The 14,132-nt window shown below is 54.4% G+C and overlaps 1 protein-coding gene across 2 annotated transcripts; it reads left to right on the forward strand.

The window, feature by feature from the left end:
- Window positions 1-2,151: 2,151 nt before the first annotated feature.
- On the forward strand, window positions 2,152-13,814 carry ASB18 (ankyrin repeat and SOCS box containing 18). Of its 2 annotated transcripts, none has more exons than XM_038143369.1 (5): window positions 2,152-2,481; window positions 3,751-4,018; window positions 10,937-11,435; window positions 11,980-12,093; window positions 13,395-13,814. In XM_038143369.1, the coding sequence occupies exons 1-5, from the start codon at window positions 2,172-2,174 to the stop codon at window positions 13,578-13,580; spliced, it is 1,377 nt and encodes a 458-aa protein (XP_037999297.1). In that variant the 5' UTR covers window positions 2,152-2,171; the 3' UTR covers window positions 13,581-13,814. The 2 variants fall into 2 exon arrangements, with proteins under 2 accessions (XP_037999297.1, XP_037999298.1); XM_038143370.1 differs by having other exon boundaries at window positions 13,398-13,814.
- The last annotated feature ends 318 nt before the right edge of the window (window positions 13,815-14,132 follow it).

Raw genomic sequence — 14,132 nt, forward strand, 5'->3', positions numbered from 1 at the left:
GGGCTCTGGTGTGTGCAGGACATCCCTGCTGAAGTGAGGACACAGCAGGATGATCCCAGACTGGATTTTTGCAGGATCAGATGCTCAGATCCTCAGGGATCACAAGGCTGTGCTGACAGGGGATGTGCTCAAGGTGCCTCAGGGGAGGCTTGTGCGGTTTCCTCCAGCACCCAAACTCGCTGCCTGAAGGCAACAAGTGTTCTTCAAGCTGTTGAAAAACCCTCGTTTTCCTTCTAAACCCCACCAGGGGGTTCTCCCCCAGCTCCTGGCCAGCCCCAGGATGTCCCCCAGCTGTCCTGGCTCCTCTCTGCAGTGAATCCCTCCTGTGCAGCCGCTGCCCTCCGACCCGCAGCAGCATCCCACATCACTCTCCACATCACACAGCACTCGGCTCGGCTGGCAGGAGCCCAGACCCGGGCTCTGTGTGCCAAGGGGACCTTTCCTCTCCACTCCTGCTGTCCCAGGCTGTTTTTAACCCTGGTCCGGGACTCGAGTGTTTATATGCAAATAGATGCTGATTGAGAAGGGTCACGGGGTGTCTCGGCACACTGCCAAGGGATATTCGGTGCCAGGCACACACATCCACACCCCCACCAAGGGAATTAGCCCGGGTCTGACCCACAAGGCCTGCCCTCCCTGCTAAATTTACCCAGGGAGGCAATCCCTGCCCGGGGAAGGTGATCCCTTTGGCGTGCGGCAGGATTCCTCCACGTCACCACAAAAGTATGACAGGGTCACCGGAGAGAGGAGAGGGAAAGCCAGCCAGGGCTCTGGGAATGTCACCCCGAGGTGAATGATCCCTGCCTGTGCCTCTCCCTGGATCGCCAAACCTCCTGCTGTGCCGGCTGAGGGAGCCCAGGGATGCCCAGGGTGGTTTTCATCCCAGGGCAGTGCTTGGAGGAGGTGGCTCGGTCAATAGCAGAGCGGGGACAGGCATCGAAGTGCAGCAAAACAGCGACAAGTGGTGAAAGCAGAGGGGGAAATGAGGGGTTTGGAGGCTCCGAACCAACAGAGAGGCTGGGGACAGCCAGGTGGGAATGCTGGCCTTGAGACTGAGGGGAAAAGAAAGAGAAAACGGGGAAGACCACCTAGGAGGGCCTCAAATTAGCTCCCAGTGCTGCTCCCATGAGCAGGGGCCCTAAGGGGGGTCCTTCAGCAGGAACCCCTGAGCTCAGCAGACCCCACCCCTCGTGGACACACCGGGCAGCTTTTGGGGCTCCAGGGCCAGAGATGGGGTCACCACAGCCATGCTGGGGACGCACGCAGGGGAGCCTCAGGTGGCTCTGGCAGCAGGGGGGGTTTGCTCAGGGATGCTCAGGAGCCCCAGGAAGGTCCCGAAATTTTCTCCCAGCCTCAGGTTGACTCCGCACAGAGGGAGCCATGCAGCTCTCCAGCTCTGGTTTAACTTCCCAAAATCTGCTTTGAGCAGGTTTATTCCCCACGGAGGTGGGTGGCAGGGCTGGGAAGGGGGGGCTTTGTCACCCAGAGCCTCCAAGTCACGAGATGCCAGTCTCTATTCTCGTCCCCAGCGCCGATTTCTCCCGTGACCTTGAGGAAAGGAGCCTGGGGGAAGTGGGAGCAGGGAATGTTCTGCTGGCATCCAGTGGAGCTTTCTCTCTCCTATACAAGGCACTGTCTGGGAGAGCAGCTTCCCCTGCCAAAGCCCCAGGAGGATTTGTACCTCGCTGGCCTTGGCATCCCTGCAGGGCCATCCCAGCATTCCAGGCTGGGCCAGTGACACGTAGCCCAGATTTTTCCACATTGCAACCACAGGACTGGAAACTCATATGAGCACCTTAATGAAAAAAAAAAAGAAGAAAATAGAGGAGGAAAAAAAATCCTCCCAGAGCTCAGAGGACACAAAAATGTTATTGGGGATGGACAGACAGCAGTTGACTAAATTTCCTAAATTTCCTTTTCTTTTTTTTTTTTTTTTTTTTTAGTTTCCTAAACACTAGGCACTGTTTTCCTCCCAGCCTAAACACCTCTGTCCCAAGTTGGAGCCTCCAAATAATCCAGCAATTTCATCCAAGAGATGCTGCTGCAGCGTGGCCCAGTGACCACCTGACCCTCATTGTACCCCGTGTCCATCATGCCCCAACCCCTCTGGAGTTATAAATACTCCACAACAGAGCCTGGACTGGATTAAAATTAGAGAATGAGCCAAGAGGATGGAACCAATGAGCTATAAAAGCCTGGCCATCCCCCCAGGCAGGACCTGCACACCAGGAAGCACTGGCATGAGCGAGGCACCGGGAGCTGGGACAGGAAAGCTGAGGATTTCCTCCAAGTTGGACCCGGAGCATCCCCTGGCACCTCGTGCTCCCATCGCCAGGTTCTACACAGCCCTGGTCACAGGAGACCTGAGGAGCCTGCAGGTCCTGACTGAGAGATACCACCAAGATGTCAACCTGGTCTTTGAGATCAGTAAAAACCAGCTGGAGTGGCAGGTGAAAAGCCAAGCCTCCTATGGACTCTCAGGTACCTTTCCTTTGAAGGCCAGGCCAGGAAAGTGAAATCAGTGGGAATTTACTAACCCTAAACAGGAGAGGTGCAGCGCATCTCGGTGCCTAAAGTGTGCCCAAGGTTTCTGGCTAGCCCACAGTTCTGGCCATTAATATTCATCACTCTTAATATTTTCTTCTCTTCTGCACCTACTAACCCAGTGGAAGTGTAAACTCTGTGCATCCACATGATTTTTTCAGGCTGGGATTAGATACTCTGTATTTTGGGAATGCTTTCAGGAGGGCTTACAGCCCAAGGAGGGATAAGATGCCCTCGGGATGGTGGTACCTCCTCAGGTGATGCTCCCCATGGCCCCAGGTGCTCAGGAGATGGTCCAGGAGGTCCTGGAGCTGCTGGGAAGTGCAATTCCCCACTCTGGCTCATCCCAAACCCAGCACATCCCAAGCTCAGCCCTCCACCATCCTCCCAACACGCTCCCACCTGGCTTGGGTGCCTTCACTCCCAGCAAAGACAGCTTTTCCTTTCCTGGGGAATTCTGGGCTGCCTTTAGCTCCTGCCAGCCACTTGCATGTGGGGCTGCGTGCCCTGGCAGCCAGCAGGGCGTTGGCTTGCCCAGCTGATTCCACCTGGAATCCCACTCCTGGATGAGCACACACCTGGATGAGCACACACTGGGGGGTTTTGTTTCCCCTCCTGCCAACTGCAGCCAGAGCCACCGAGCGCGAGCAGCCCCTAAAGCTGCCAGAGAAAAATGGGAAAAGCCCTGTCAGGAGCTGCCTCAGCCACCAGGCTGCTGGGCAGGGGATGGGAGTGCAGGGGCAGGACTGAACCAGGTGCAATCAGAGCCCCCTTTTTTGTATTTGCTGGGAATGTCCCGACGAAGGCAGGAATGATGAATCTGACTCCATGTTCTCAGAAAGCTAATTTATTACTTTATGATACGATATTATATTAAAGAATACTATACTAAAGAATGCAGAAAGGACACTTACTGAATGCTAAAATGATAATAATGAAAACTCGTGACTCTTTCCAGAGTCCCCACACGGCTTGGCACCAATTGGCCAAAGAGCCACAACAGCTCACAGCAGAATGCAGTGAAACAATCACCTGTGGGTGAACAATCCCCAAACACATTCCACAGGAGCACAACACAGGAGAAGCAAATGAGATCAGAATTGTTTTCCTTTTCTCTGAGGCTTCTCAGCTTCCCAGGAGAAAAACCCTGGGCGAAGGGATTTTTCAGAGGATGTGAATGCCACACCCCGTTCCCGTGTCCCGCAGGGCTGTGGGCGCTGGAGGAGCGGCTGGAGCTGAGCACCCCTCTGTGCCTCGCCGCGTGCCACGGCCACTCCGACTGCCTGAGGCACCTCCTGCGCCGCGGGGCCGACCCCAACCTGGCCCCGGGGGGACAGGGACCCCTGCACCAGGCCTGCCTGGGGGGGCACAGCGACTGCGTGGAGCTGCTGCTGGAGTACAGGGCCCAGCCCAACGCGCGCAGCGAGCAGGGCGCGGCCCCGCTGCACCTCTGCACCTCGCAGGACTCCCTGCGGTAAGGACAGGACGGCACTGCTGCTGGGGCTGCCCTGCATGGGGCTGGCATGGGGCCTGGAGCAGCCTGGGATGCTGGGAGGTGTCCCTGCCCTGGCATGGGGTGGGATGGGTTTGGCTTTGAGGTCCCTTCTGTCATAGTTGAGGTGGAGACAATACAAAGCAACGCACTCCATTTCCAGGTGGCTTCAAACTGGTTTTGTTTTAGCATGCATGCTTTTTCTACATTCTTACAAAGCTCAGAAGTTTACACTTTACTCATTGGTTAGAAGAGACAAACAAAGTGATTATTTATTGTATTTGTGGGGAATGCCCTGACGAAGGCAGGAATGATGAATCTGACTCCATGTTCTCAGAAGGCTAATTTATTACGTTATTATACTATCTTACATTATATCAAAGAATACTATACTATACTAAAGAATGCAGAAAGGACACTTACTGAATGCTAAAAAGATAATAATGAAAACTCGTGACTCTTTCCAGAGTCCTGACACAGCTTGGCCCTGATTGGCCAAAGAGGCAAAACAGCTCACAGCAGAATGCAGTGAAACAATCACCTGTGGGTGAACAATCCCCAAACACATTCCACAGGAGCACAACACAGGAGAAGCAAATGAGATCAGAATTGTTTTCCTTTTCTCTGAGGCTCCTCAGCTTCCCAGGAGAAAAGCCCTGAGTGAAGGGATTTTTTTCAGAGAATGTGAATGCCACAATTATCGGAATAGGCAGTTGCAGGTTTCTCTTATTTATTCTCTTATTTATCCTTCTTTCTTTCTTGGTTTCTCTGTCAACGACCTTGGTAGGGAATTCTTTCAGGGGCAAACATGGATCCTCTTCTCATACATGGATCCTCTTCTCAAACTTCTCCCTGGCTCACAGAAGTCTCTGTAAAACCTCTTCCACCCAAACCTTCCAACCCCAACCATCCAGGGATTCCGTGATAACCTTGCTGTGCATCCCTTGTGCATGCAGCCCAGGAGTTCTGCCTGTGGGAAGCAAAAAACATGCCATGAAGCAAAAAAGATGCCATGATCCATGACAAGGCTTCCCACACGCTCCCACATCTCCCCACTGCTACAGCAGAGACAAAAAAAAAGGGCATTTTGGTGCCAGGCACATTGCACAGCCTAAGTCTTCTCCACATGCACAGGAGCAACCCAGCCTCAGCCTTTCCTTCTTCCTCTTTCCTGACTATTTCCCCTAAAATCAGTAAGTCCTGCAGCCCAGATCCTGCACACTTCCCCCAGGAGATGCTCAGGGTGGATTTATGGGATTTGGAGCAATGATCCCACCCCCTCACCCCACACAAGCCACGTAGGGATCCCTCTTGGTTCACAGGCAGGGCTGAGGCTCCTCCATGTGCACCCACATTCCACCCTGGATCAGCGTCACACAGATGAGCACAAAAATTGCCTGGAAAAGTATGGAAAAATAAAGAAAAATATGTTTCTGTAGGACTTTAGGTGCCTGGATAGTTAGACACATGGAATCGGGATATTTTCCTTTTTTTTTTTATAAAGAGCTCAGCCACTTGATATTATCCTGATGAAAGTGCTCAGGGCCACAGTGAATTCCATCACCTGCCAGCTTCCCTGAAAAGCCAGCCTGGCTCCCACCCTCTCCCCTCCAGGCAGGCAAGATTACCTGGAAGTAGGTGGTGAAAGCAAGGTTCCAGCATATCACGGACCACGACACAGGGAGAGAGTTCTGGAGCAGGGAAGCAGCCAGAGAGGGAAAGGTTTGATCCCTGCTTATCAGTAAGAGTCTCTGCACGACATCCAAAAACCAGGTATTAATCAACTCCTAGTTCAGCCCAAAAAAATCTAGGGATGAATCCAAGGCATCCTTGGTGCCGTGAGGGCTGGAAGGAGCGAGGTGGGAGAGGGAGGATGCTTCAGGCAGCTCTGGGATTCACAAGAGCTGCCTTTAATTCCTTCACCTGAGCTCCCTTTACACCTTCAACCTCATCCTCCAGCCCCACCCTAAAACCCCAGCGCTTCCCTGATTTTAGGCTTCTCCCCCCGACGAGATGGGGCCACCAAACCACCCCAGGGCATGCAGAGGATCTCCTGGACCACAGAGGTCCAGGTGCCCTGGCTTTGCTTCCAAGCTTGGAAAAAAAAATACTGTTTTATGTGGATGTATTGGAAAACGGATCTGCTCTCACTGATTTGCATGTTCCGTTCCCTTGGAAGGCAGAGGGGGATGGCAGGTGAGCCAGCACAGCCACCAAGGGGATCAGACAGCCCCGAGGTGGCAACAGCTGAGTTGTAAGGCCTGGAATATTGGGGCTTTATAATGGAAATGCTGCGAGCCCCTTAACTACGGCGCCCGGCGCTACGGGGGCTTCTACAATAACTGAGCCAACTCCCTTGAAAGATCAAAAATTAATAGACATTTCAGACAGGGTTTGAGGTTTCGACCACTGCTTTTTCAATAGCAAAGACTTTGCTAAAGTTAGAGACTGAGGAGGTCAAGCTTTGGGTAACACAAACATTTCCTCTTTGATTAGGGGGAGACTACTTTACCTCGCCTCCTTTTTTTTTATTTTATTATTTTTTTCATCGAGTAGTAGATTTTAGGTCATCCTTAATTTTTTACTGACAACAAAGAGCAGGTCATTGACCTACATAGAGAGCTATTTTATTTTTCTCCCTCTCGATAACAATGGCCAGAACACCTATGTGCCAGGTTCTTCTGTATTCCCATATACTCGGCAATTCACCATGGGGGCAGGACTTAAAACCTTTGAGCCTCTCAGTGACTGGGATAAAAAAAAATTATCTGGGCTTCCTTCCAGCCATTTGAGCTTCAGAATCCATGAGATTTCAACAAAAAGGATATCAGAGCTTTAATCTAGGAGCTTTTTGAAGAGATGGAAAAAAAAAAGTTCCAGTAAAGTTCAGTCTTACCTTCTTCACTTTAGGAGCTGTTCATGCCAACGTCGGCCTATTTAGTAGAGTTCCTCTCCTTGACCTCTTTTTTACAGCCGAGATAATTAACATGGTGGGGTAAGATGAGTCTCTAAATTCACTGCACTCTCTCCCTGGCGCTCTCCCTTTTCCCTCTTAAAGCTGGGGATGATTAAAGGAGCCTGCCTTTATTGGCACCCCGAAAAAAAAAATAAAATAAAAATAATTGAGGGGGAGAGGAAGAGGCTCGGCGGCGGGGAGGGGAGGGGAGAGCGGGCGCGGGGCGCTGGGAAGGCGCCTGGCAGGGATGCAGGACACGGCTCCTGCCTCCCATCACGGCAGGAAGGGATGCTGAACATCTGGAGAGCCCTCCTTCAGATCTCCCTGAACGTCCCAGGCTTCCCTCGTGGCCAGGGAGAGCCTGCCTGGAGAGGAATTTCCCTTCTCCAGCCTCGCACCTACGGAAAGAGCTCGGTGAGGAAAGAGTTCTGGGAAGCCAAGGGGTGGGACAAGAAGGTGTCACCCCTGCTTCCAGCTGAGCCATTCCCTTCTCCGAGCCCTCCTTCCACCCTGGGAGCTGGAAGCAGAGCTCTCCACCTCCTCCGAGCCTCCAGAGCCGAGGGGTGGGGGATGAAGGTGGGATGAGTCAATGCAGGAGCTCAGGCAGCATCCGAGGGGCTCCGCGCGAGGAGCACTGGGATGGGGAGCAAGCACCAGGGACAGGGGGAATGGGAGGAATGAGCAGGAAACAGGAGCTGAGCAGGAAGGCAGGAGCCTAAAAAGGCCAAGACAAGGCTCCCAAAAGCCAGGGAAATGGGTACTGGCCCAGAGGAGCCAGCCCCAGGCACCCTCCAGCTGTTCCAGCATCACCCTGGGCCCTCTGCCCCTGAGGCTGTGGGAAGTGAGCAGCACTGCAAGGAAAAAAAAAGCCCAGGGATTTGAAAAGCCAGCATTTAGCATCATCTAGTGCTAAACCTCATCCTCTGCTCTGTTCAGCCTTGCCAAATACAGCACTCAGAGCGTTTGGAGCCATCGTTTTGGGAAGCTGGGCAAGAGCAGCTCCTGACTGTGTCCTGACAGAGAAATGAAGAGCCCAAAATCAGCCACAGGGCTGGCCCGGCCCTCTGAGACGTGACAAAATGAGGGCTTTCACAGACAAACCTCGCTCCGAACCCGGGGACGGGAGGGAAAAACAAACAGGAGGTTTTTCCTCAAGGAAACTGGGGCCTGAGTGGGTTTTTGGGACGGGAATGTCCCTGCAGCCTCCGCTGCCCCAATCTCCTGCTCCTCCTGCTGGTTGTTCTCCGCATCCCATGTCTAACAAATCCCACTTTCCCAGCCTGGGCGGTTTTCATCCCAGCCAGTGGGAGCCATCCTGGCATGAGGAGGACGGGCACATCCTGCCCTGACTCTCTGATGGGTGAAGAGGTAAAAAAAAAAAAAAAAAAAAAATCAATCCCAAATAATTTTCTCCCATTCCATTTGATCCAGGAGCCCAGGGCAGGGTGAAGGTGGAGCGCCAGCACCACTCACCCCCAAATTTCCTTTACCTTAAGAAGTGACTTGCCCAAGCAAGGGGATGTCACCCATCACCTGCAAATGGGTTGGGAATGCCTGGGAAGTGAGTTTAAATCAGTCAAAATTAGGCACCGGGCTGGACGGAAAACAAAGTTACTCGTTTTGCCACCGAATTTCTGCTGAGATAAACAGAAAGCTGAACTCAGCATGCTCTTTCAGGATTCCCAGAAAATCGGAGAGGAGCCCTTTAAAAAGCAGCAAGCCATTGCTGGGCCTTATTTAATGGGATTTTAGTCCAATCTGGTGGCAACAACCAGGCTGTGAATGAACGTACAGGAAGCCAGAAATGCCGGGGAAGTGCTGGAGCTCGTGGATTCATCCGCAGAGATTTTAGAGGTTAACAGGAGCATCTACCCAGAACCTGCTGATGCCCAGATATCCAAACAGGAGGCAAAGGCTCCTCCCAGGCTTTTCCATTCACTGGAAGAGATCTTGCCTTGTTCACAACTCCCTGCCAACGTTCCCTCTGTGCCAAGGGAGGAGCGCCCAGGGGGAAAATCCAAGATAAAGCAGCTTGGGTTTCTTCCAGCACTTGATAACCAAAAGGAAAAACCCTCCAGGGATGCAGCCTCTGGGAGGGATGGCCTTTCCACAGGAGAATACTGGGGATGTCTAGCAGGAGATGAAGAGGAACTGAGCTGCCAGGGCGGGATTCTCTGTAAGGGAAAAGCCCAGGGCACAGTGAGGGTTCTGGGCTGGGTGCAGCCGCTGGCTCTGCTGAAGGATAATCCCTCTGTGCTGCCTGTGCAGGTGGAAATCTTCAGCCTTGGCGCTCTTACCCAAACCAGGGCAATGTTTGTGCCAAGGCAAAGCTGCCTCCTTGCCTGGGAATGCTTTAGGCATGATCTACTCCCAAAAAAAATAATAAAAACAGGACAAAAGGGGATTTTCCTCACAGGCTAGGCTGCTGCATTTTTGCAGCCAAGTCAGCAATATTTTTTCCCATTTTTCCCTGCAGAACCATCATTGGTTTGCCCTGAACGTGTTGTTTTAGGGTGCAGAGCTCCTGTGACATCAGGATTAAGCTGCTCTGGAGAGGTCCCAGGAGAACAATTATAATCAGGGCTACAAATTCCCTGCTGAGAAGGATGGTCAAGACCAATAAAAGAGACTGAGTGTCCAAGGGATCCCCTCCAACAGCAGCCAGCGAGCCCCAAAAAAGCCTCAGGGAGAAAAAACACTCCTGAAGAAAGGGATTCAGCATCCTAGTGCAAAAAATGAAATTGGAAAGTAGGGATCCGAGGATTTTGGGAATGGCACAACCCCACCTAAATCCACTCTCAGGCAGCCACACCCCAAGCAGAGCATCCGTGGTGGAGCCTCTGGTGAGGGCTGGCACCTCTGGGAGGTGCAGGAAAAGATCCTGAAGGGATCTTTCCTGGTATCTCAGGCTTGAGGTGCATGGGAAAGCAGCTCAGGGAGGTGTTTGTAGATTCTGCTCTGCCAAGGACAGTGAAAATCCTCCCAGCAAGTCCTTGGGGAGGTGATGAGGCAGGTCCAAAAAAGTCAAGTGTTTATTATTATTATTATTAGTAGTAGTAGTAGTAGTAGTAATAATAATAATAAATATTTTATTATTGATATTTTCCCCACACACGTTAGCATTCCCCTGGGCCAGGAAAAACAAGCAATATCCTGGTGCTGTCCTTCCTCCCTGGGGTTCCTCTTCTTCCCCATCCCTGCTGCTGGAAGGACCAGGCTGCGACTTCTCTCCCCCTCGAGCTGCTTCTGTGTCAGCCCAGACCCTCACCCAGGGCTCCAGTGACTCCTGAGCTGAAAGAAAATATGAAAATTAGAGAGGCAGGAGCGGTTAAAGTTTGGTGCTCCTCCCTTGGGCTCCGTGATCCTTGTGGGTCCCTCCCAGCTCGGGATGTTCTGTGGATCTGTGAAAACACAATCCTCTGGAGCAGGAGCACAACAAAAGTGTTGGGGTCCCTCCAAGGGAGAAGGGAAATCCATTTTTATATCCAAGCAAGTAGGCCTAGGATGGTCAGGGGGTTCAGGAATGGTCAGGGATGGTCAAGGATGGTCCAGGATAGTCGAGGATGGTCAAGGGAGATCCAGGTGGTCAGGGATGGTCCAGGACAGTCAAGGATGGTCAGGATGGCCAAGGATAGTTGAAGGCAGTCAAGGATGGTCAAGGAGCGTCAAGGTATTCAAGGACAGTCCAGGAGGGTCAAGGATGACCATCCATGCATGACCCTGGTCAAGGGGCAGAGGGAGATATTGCCCAAACCCCCGCTGCCCTCCCTCTGGAGGGCACCAGGGCACAGTGCGACCCCACCCAGCCTGTGCTGCTCCCTCCCAAAATCCCCGAGTGCCGCAACCCCAGCTCCAGCACGACTTCCCCCCTCACCCCACACCTCCTCCCACCCCACCGTCCCTCATGGCTCAACCCAGACCGCCCCTGAAACCCCTTCCCGCAGGTGTGCCAAGCTGCTGCTGATGCGCGGGGCGGCCGTGGAGCTGCCGAGCGAGGCGGGAGGGGACACGGCCCTGCACGTGGCCGCCAGGCATCGACTCTGCCACCACGCCCGCCTCTACCTGCGCCGCCGTGCGCGCGTCGACGCCCGCAACGCGCGCCAGGAGACGGCCCTGGGCGTGCTCTGCGGGCAGGCCCCGGCCGCGGGCGACCGTTCCCTGGAGCTTTTCCAGCTGCTGCTGGCCCACGGCGCCGACGTGGAGGCCCGGGATGAGGGCTGGCGGCGGCCCTTGCACCGGGCCTGCGGGGCGGCCAACGCCGAGCTGGTGCGGCTGCTGCTGCGGCGCGGCGCCGACGCCAACGCCATCGACTACGACGGCGTGTCCCCGCTGGGCTGGGCCCTGCAGGCCGCTGCTGCCCACCCGGAGCGGCGGCCCCACCGCGCCGTGCAGCTGCTGCTCAACCACGGCTCCCGGAAGATTTGGCCCCCGGCCTTCGGCAAGGTACCGGCCCCGAAAGGGCGCCCGGAGAGCGCCTCGCACCCCGGGGGGCTTGAGGCTGGGAGATTTGGGACATCTAAAGGTGTGGGGGAATTCGGGAGGGCTTCCCAGTGTGGGCAGGGCTTGGGGAGTGAGGGAGGTGAAGGCCCAGCAGAAGGGCAGGATGGAGCCGGAGCGGCTCACCGGGGTTTTTCCCTGCCTAGGGAATATCAGAGACGGGCTTGGCTCGTGAGCTGCCTCGTGGCTCTGCGTTCCATTGATTTTACATCAAACCATAAAGAAAACATTATCCTGCCTTGTCAGGCACAAGCCAAAATGTAAATAAGGAGCGAGGAGCTCTGCATCCAGAGGAAGAAATGCCTCAGCAGGGTGGGACTTCCCACTGCTCCAAAAGGCACCAGGAGAAGCCCCATGCCTGCCCCATCCCGACGCGGGGCTATCCCAGCCTGGAGCGGGGTGGGGTGGGACAAACCCTGGCTGCAGCAGGTGGCTGTTGTCCCCTCTGGCCCTGCCTCTCTGTCTGAGCCCTGCCACCTTCCCTGCACAGGTGCTGAAATCCTGCGCGGCCGTGCCGGAGGTCATCGAGGTCCTCTTCAACTCCTACTCCCAAATCCCAGTGTCCCAGGAGTGGGCTGAGGCTGTGCCAGAGGAGGTGTTCCAGGTGAGGCAGCTCTGCTGGCTTGAGACCCAAGGAGGGTGTTTCTCCACAGAACTGGGGTTTCTTTTCCCCACAGAGTGGTTTTTTCCCCCCACCCAGACTTCACTTGGATGGAGGAAAAACAAAAGGAATATTCCCTAGAGCAGCACCACACACCTGATCCCTCCAGGTTTGCATCCTTTCAGCTCCACCATCCTCAGGCCACACATCCCTGCCCCAGCCAGCCGTAAAATCCACTCTCAGCCTCTGGAAGTGAGCCTGGAGCCAGGGCACTTCCCAGCAGGAGCCCACATCCCTCGTTTTTTTGGGAAAAGCTCCTCCTTGGATATGCAACAGGTACAGCCAGTCCACTCTGGAGTGATTTGGGATGGCTCCTGGCCCCACAGGCATTTGGGATGGCTCCTGGCCCCACAGGCTGTGAGGGACAGCTGGAACGCAAACAAAGCCTTCAGGGTGTTCTAAGGAATGGGAGAAAGGATTTTTTTCCCCAAAATTAAGGAAAGGCCGAGGCTGCACAGCCCACCCCTGCTTTGTCTCCCCGTTCCCTCAGGAACAGGCTCTCTTCTACATCAGCTTTCTGTGGGGTGCTGCTGCACCCTCCCCAAGGCTGGCTTCCCCCAAGGTGCTTCTGCAGGAGAATTCCACAGGAGAATTCCAGTCCACGAGGTCCCAATTCCACAGGAGAATTCCAGTCCACGAGGTCCCAGTTCCACAGGAGAATTCCAGAATCCCTCACCCACCCTCTCCCTGTGTCAGTGCCTGGACCCTGCACCCACAGCCACACCTGGGCTCCTTCCCTCCCTCCCTCCAACCTTCACCCCTAAACACCTCCAGCTTCTCTGGCAGCCAGGAAAGGTGTGATCCCAGCTGGGTATTGCCGTGGGTCTTCTGGGCAGTCAGGACTTGGTGAAGGGAAGGAGAGATCCTGACTCCATTTCAGAAGGCTGATTTATTATATTATGATAAATATTACATTAAAAAAGACCACACTATCACTATACTACAAAGAACAGAGAGAAAAGATTCATCAGAAGGTGAGACAGGAATAGAAAGGAATGAATAACAAAGTTCTGTGACTCCCAGAGAGTCCGAGAGCTGCTGCCTCCTGGATTGGCCACCAAGCAGAAACATCCCACACTGACCAATGGAGGAAGCACCTGCTGCATCCCACAGCAGCAGATAAATTGTTTACACTTGAAGCTGAGGCCCTTCAGCTTCTCAGGAGAAGAAAATCCTAGCAAAGGGATTTTCATAAACTATCACAACCACAGCTGGGTGACGCTGGCATTGTCCCCTCTCTGCAGCAGCACCAGCCGTTCTACGAGTCGCTGCTGGGGCTGGCGGGCACGGCCCGGAGCCTGCAGCACCTGTGCCGCGCCGCCATCCGGGCACACCTTGGGAACAAGTGCCACTCCCTCGTCCCCCTGCTGCCCGTGCCCGCGGCCCTGAGGGACTTCCTGCTGCTGGAGCCCCAGGGAGTGGTGCTGTGAGGGAGCAGATCCATCCAGGAGCACATCCATGGAGCACAGGAGCATCCGTGTCTGCCGGGGTCACCGCGTGCCGTGGTGGATGGACGGCTGTTTTCCCAGGACTGAGATGTGCTTTTGCCTGGAAATTTGTATAGGCTTATTTCCCTCCCCCCCTTCTAATTCTGCTTTAAGTAGATTATAAAGAGTAATAAAATGATTAGTGGCTGGTAGGAGTCATGCTGATCGTAGAGGATCCCTGCAAAGCAGCGGGGGTGCTCAGGTGTGGGAAGGGAAGGACAGGGCAGGGAACCCAAACCAGCCCAGGGGACCCAAACCAGCCCAGGGCACCCAAACCAGCCTGGGGGACCCAAATCAGCTCAAGGGACCCAAACCAACCTGGGGGACCAAACCAGCCCGGGGGACCAAACCAGCCCGGGGGACGCAAATCAGCCCGGGGGAACCAAATCAGCCCAGGGGACCCAAACCAGCCCAGGGGACCCAAACCAGCTCAGACCCAAACCAGCTCAGACCCAAACCAGCTCAAGGGACCCAAACCAGCCCGGGGGACCCAAA

This window comes from Motacilla alba, chromosome 7 (assembly GCF_015832195.1).
Source record: "Motacilla alba alba isolate MOTALB_02 chromosome 7, Motacilla_alba_V1.0_pri, whole genome shotgun sequence".
Lineage (NCBI taxonomy): Eukaryota > Metazoa > Chordata > Aves > Passeriformes > Motacillidae > Motacilla > Motacilla alba.

Coding starts and splice junctions, on each gene's coding strand:
- ASB18 (XM_038143369.1), top strand. CDS start 2,172: ATGGAACCAATGAGCTATAAAAGCCTGGCCATCCCCCCAGGCAGGACC. Junction 11,436..11,979: donor GGCCCCCGGCCTTCGGCAAG/GTACCGGCCCCG, acceptor TTCCCTGCACAG/GTGCTGAAATCCTGCGCGGC. Junction 12,094..13,394: donor TGCCAGAGGAGGTGTTCCAG/GTGAGGCAGCTC, acceptor CCCTCTCTGCAG/CAGCACCAGCCGTTCTACGA.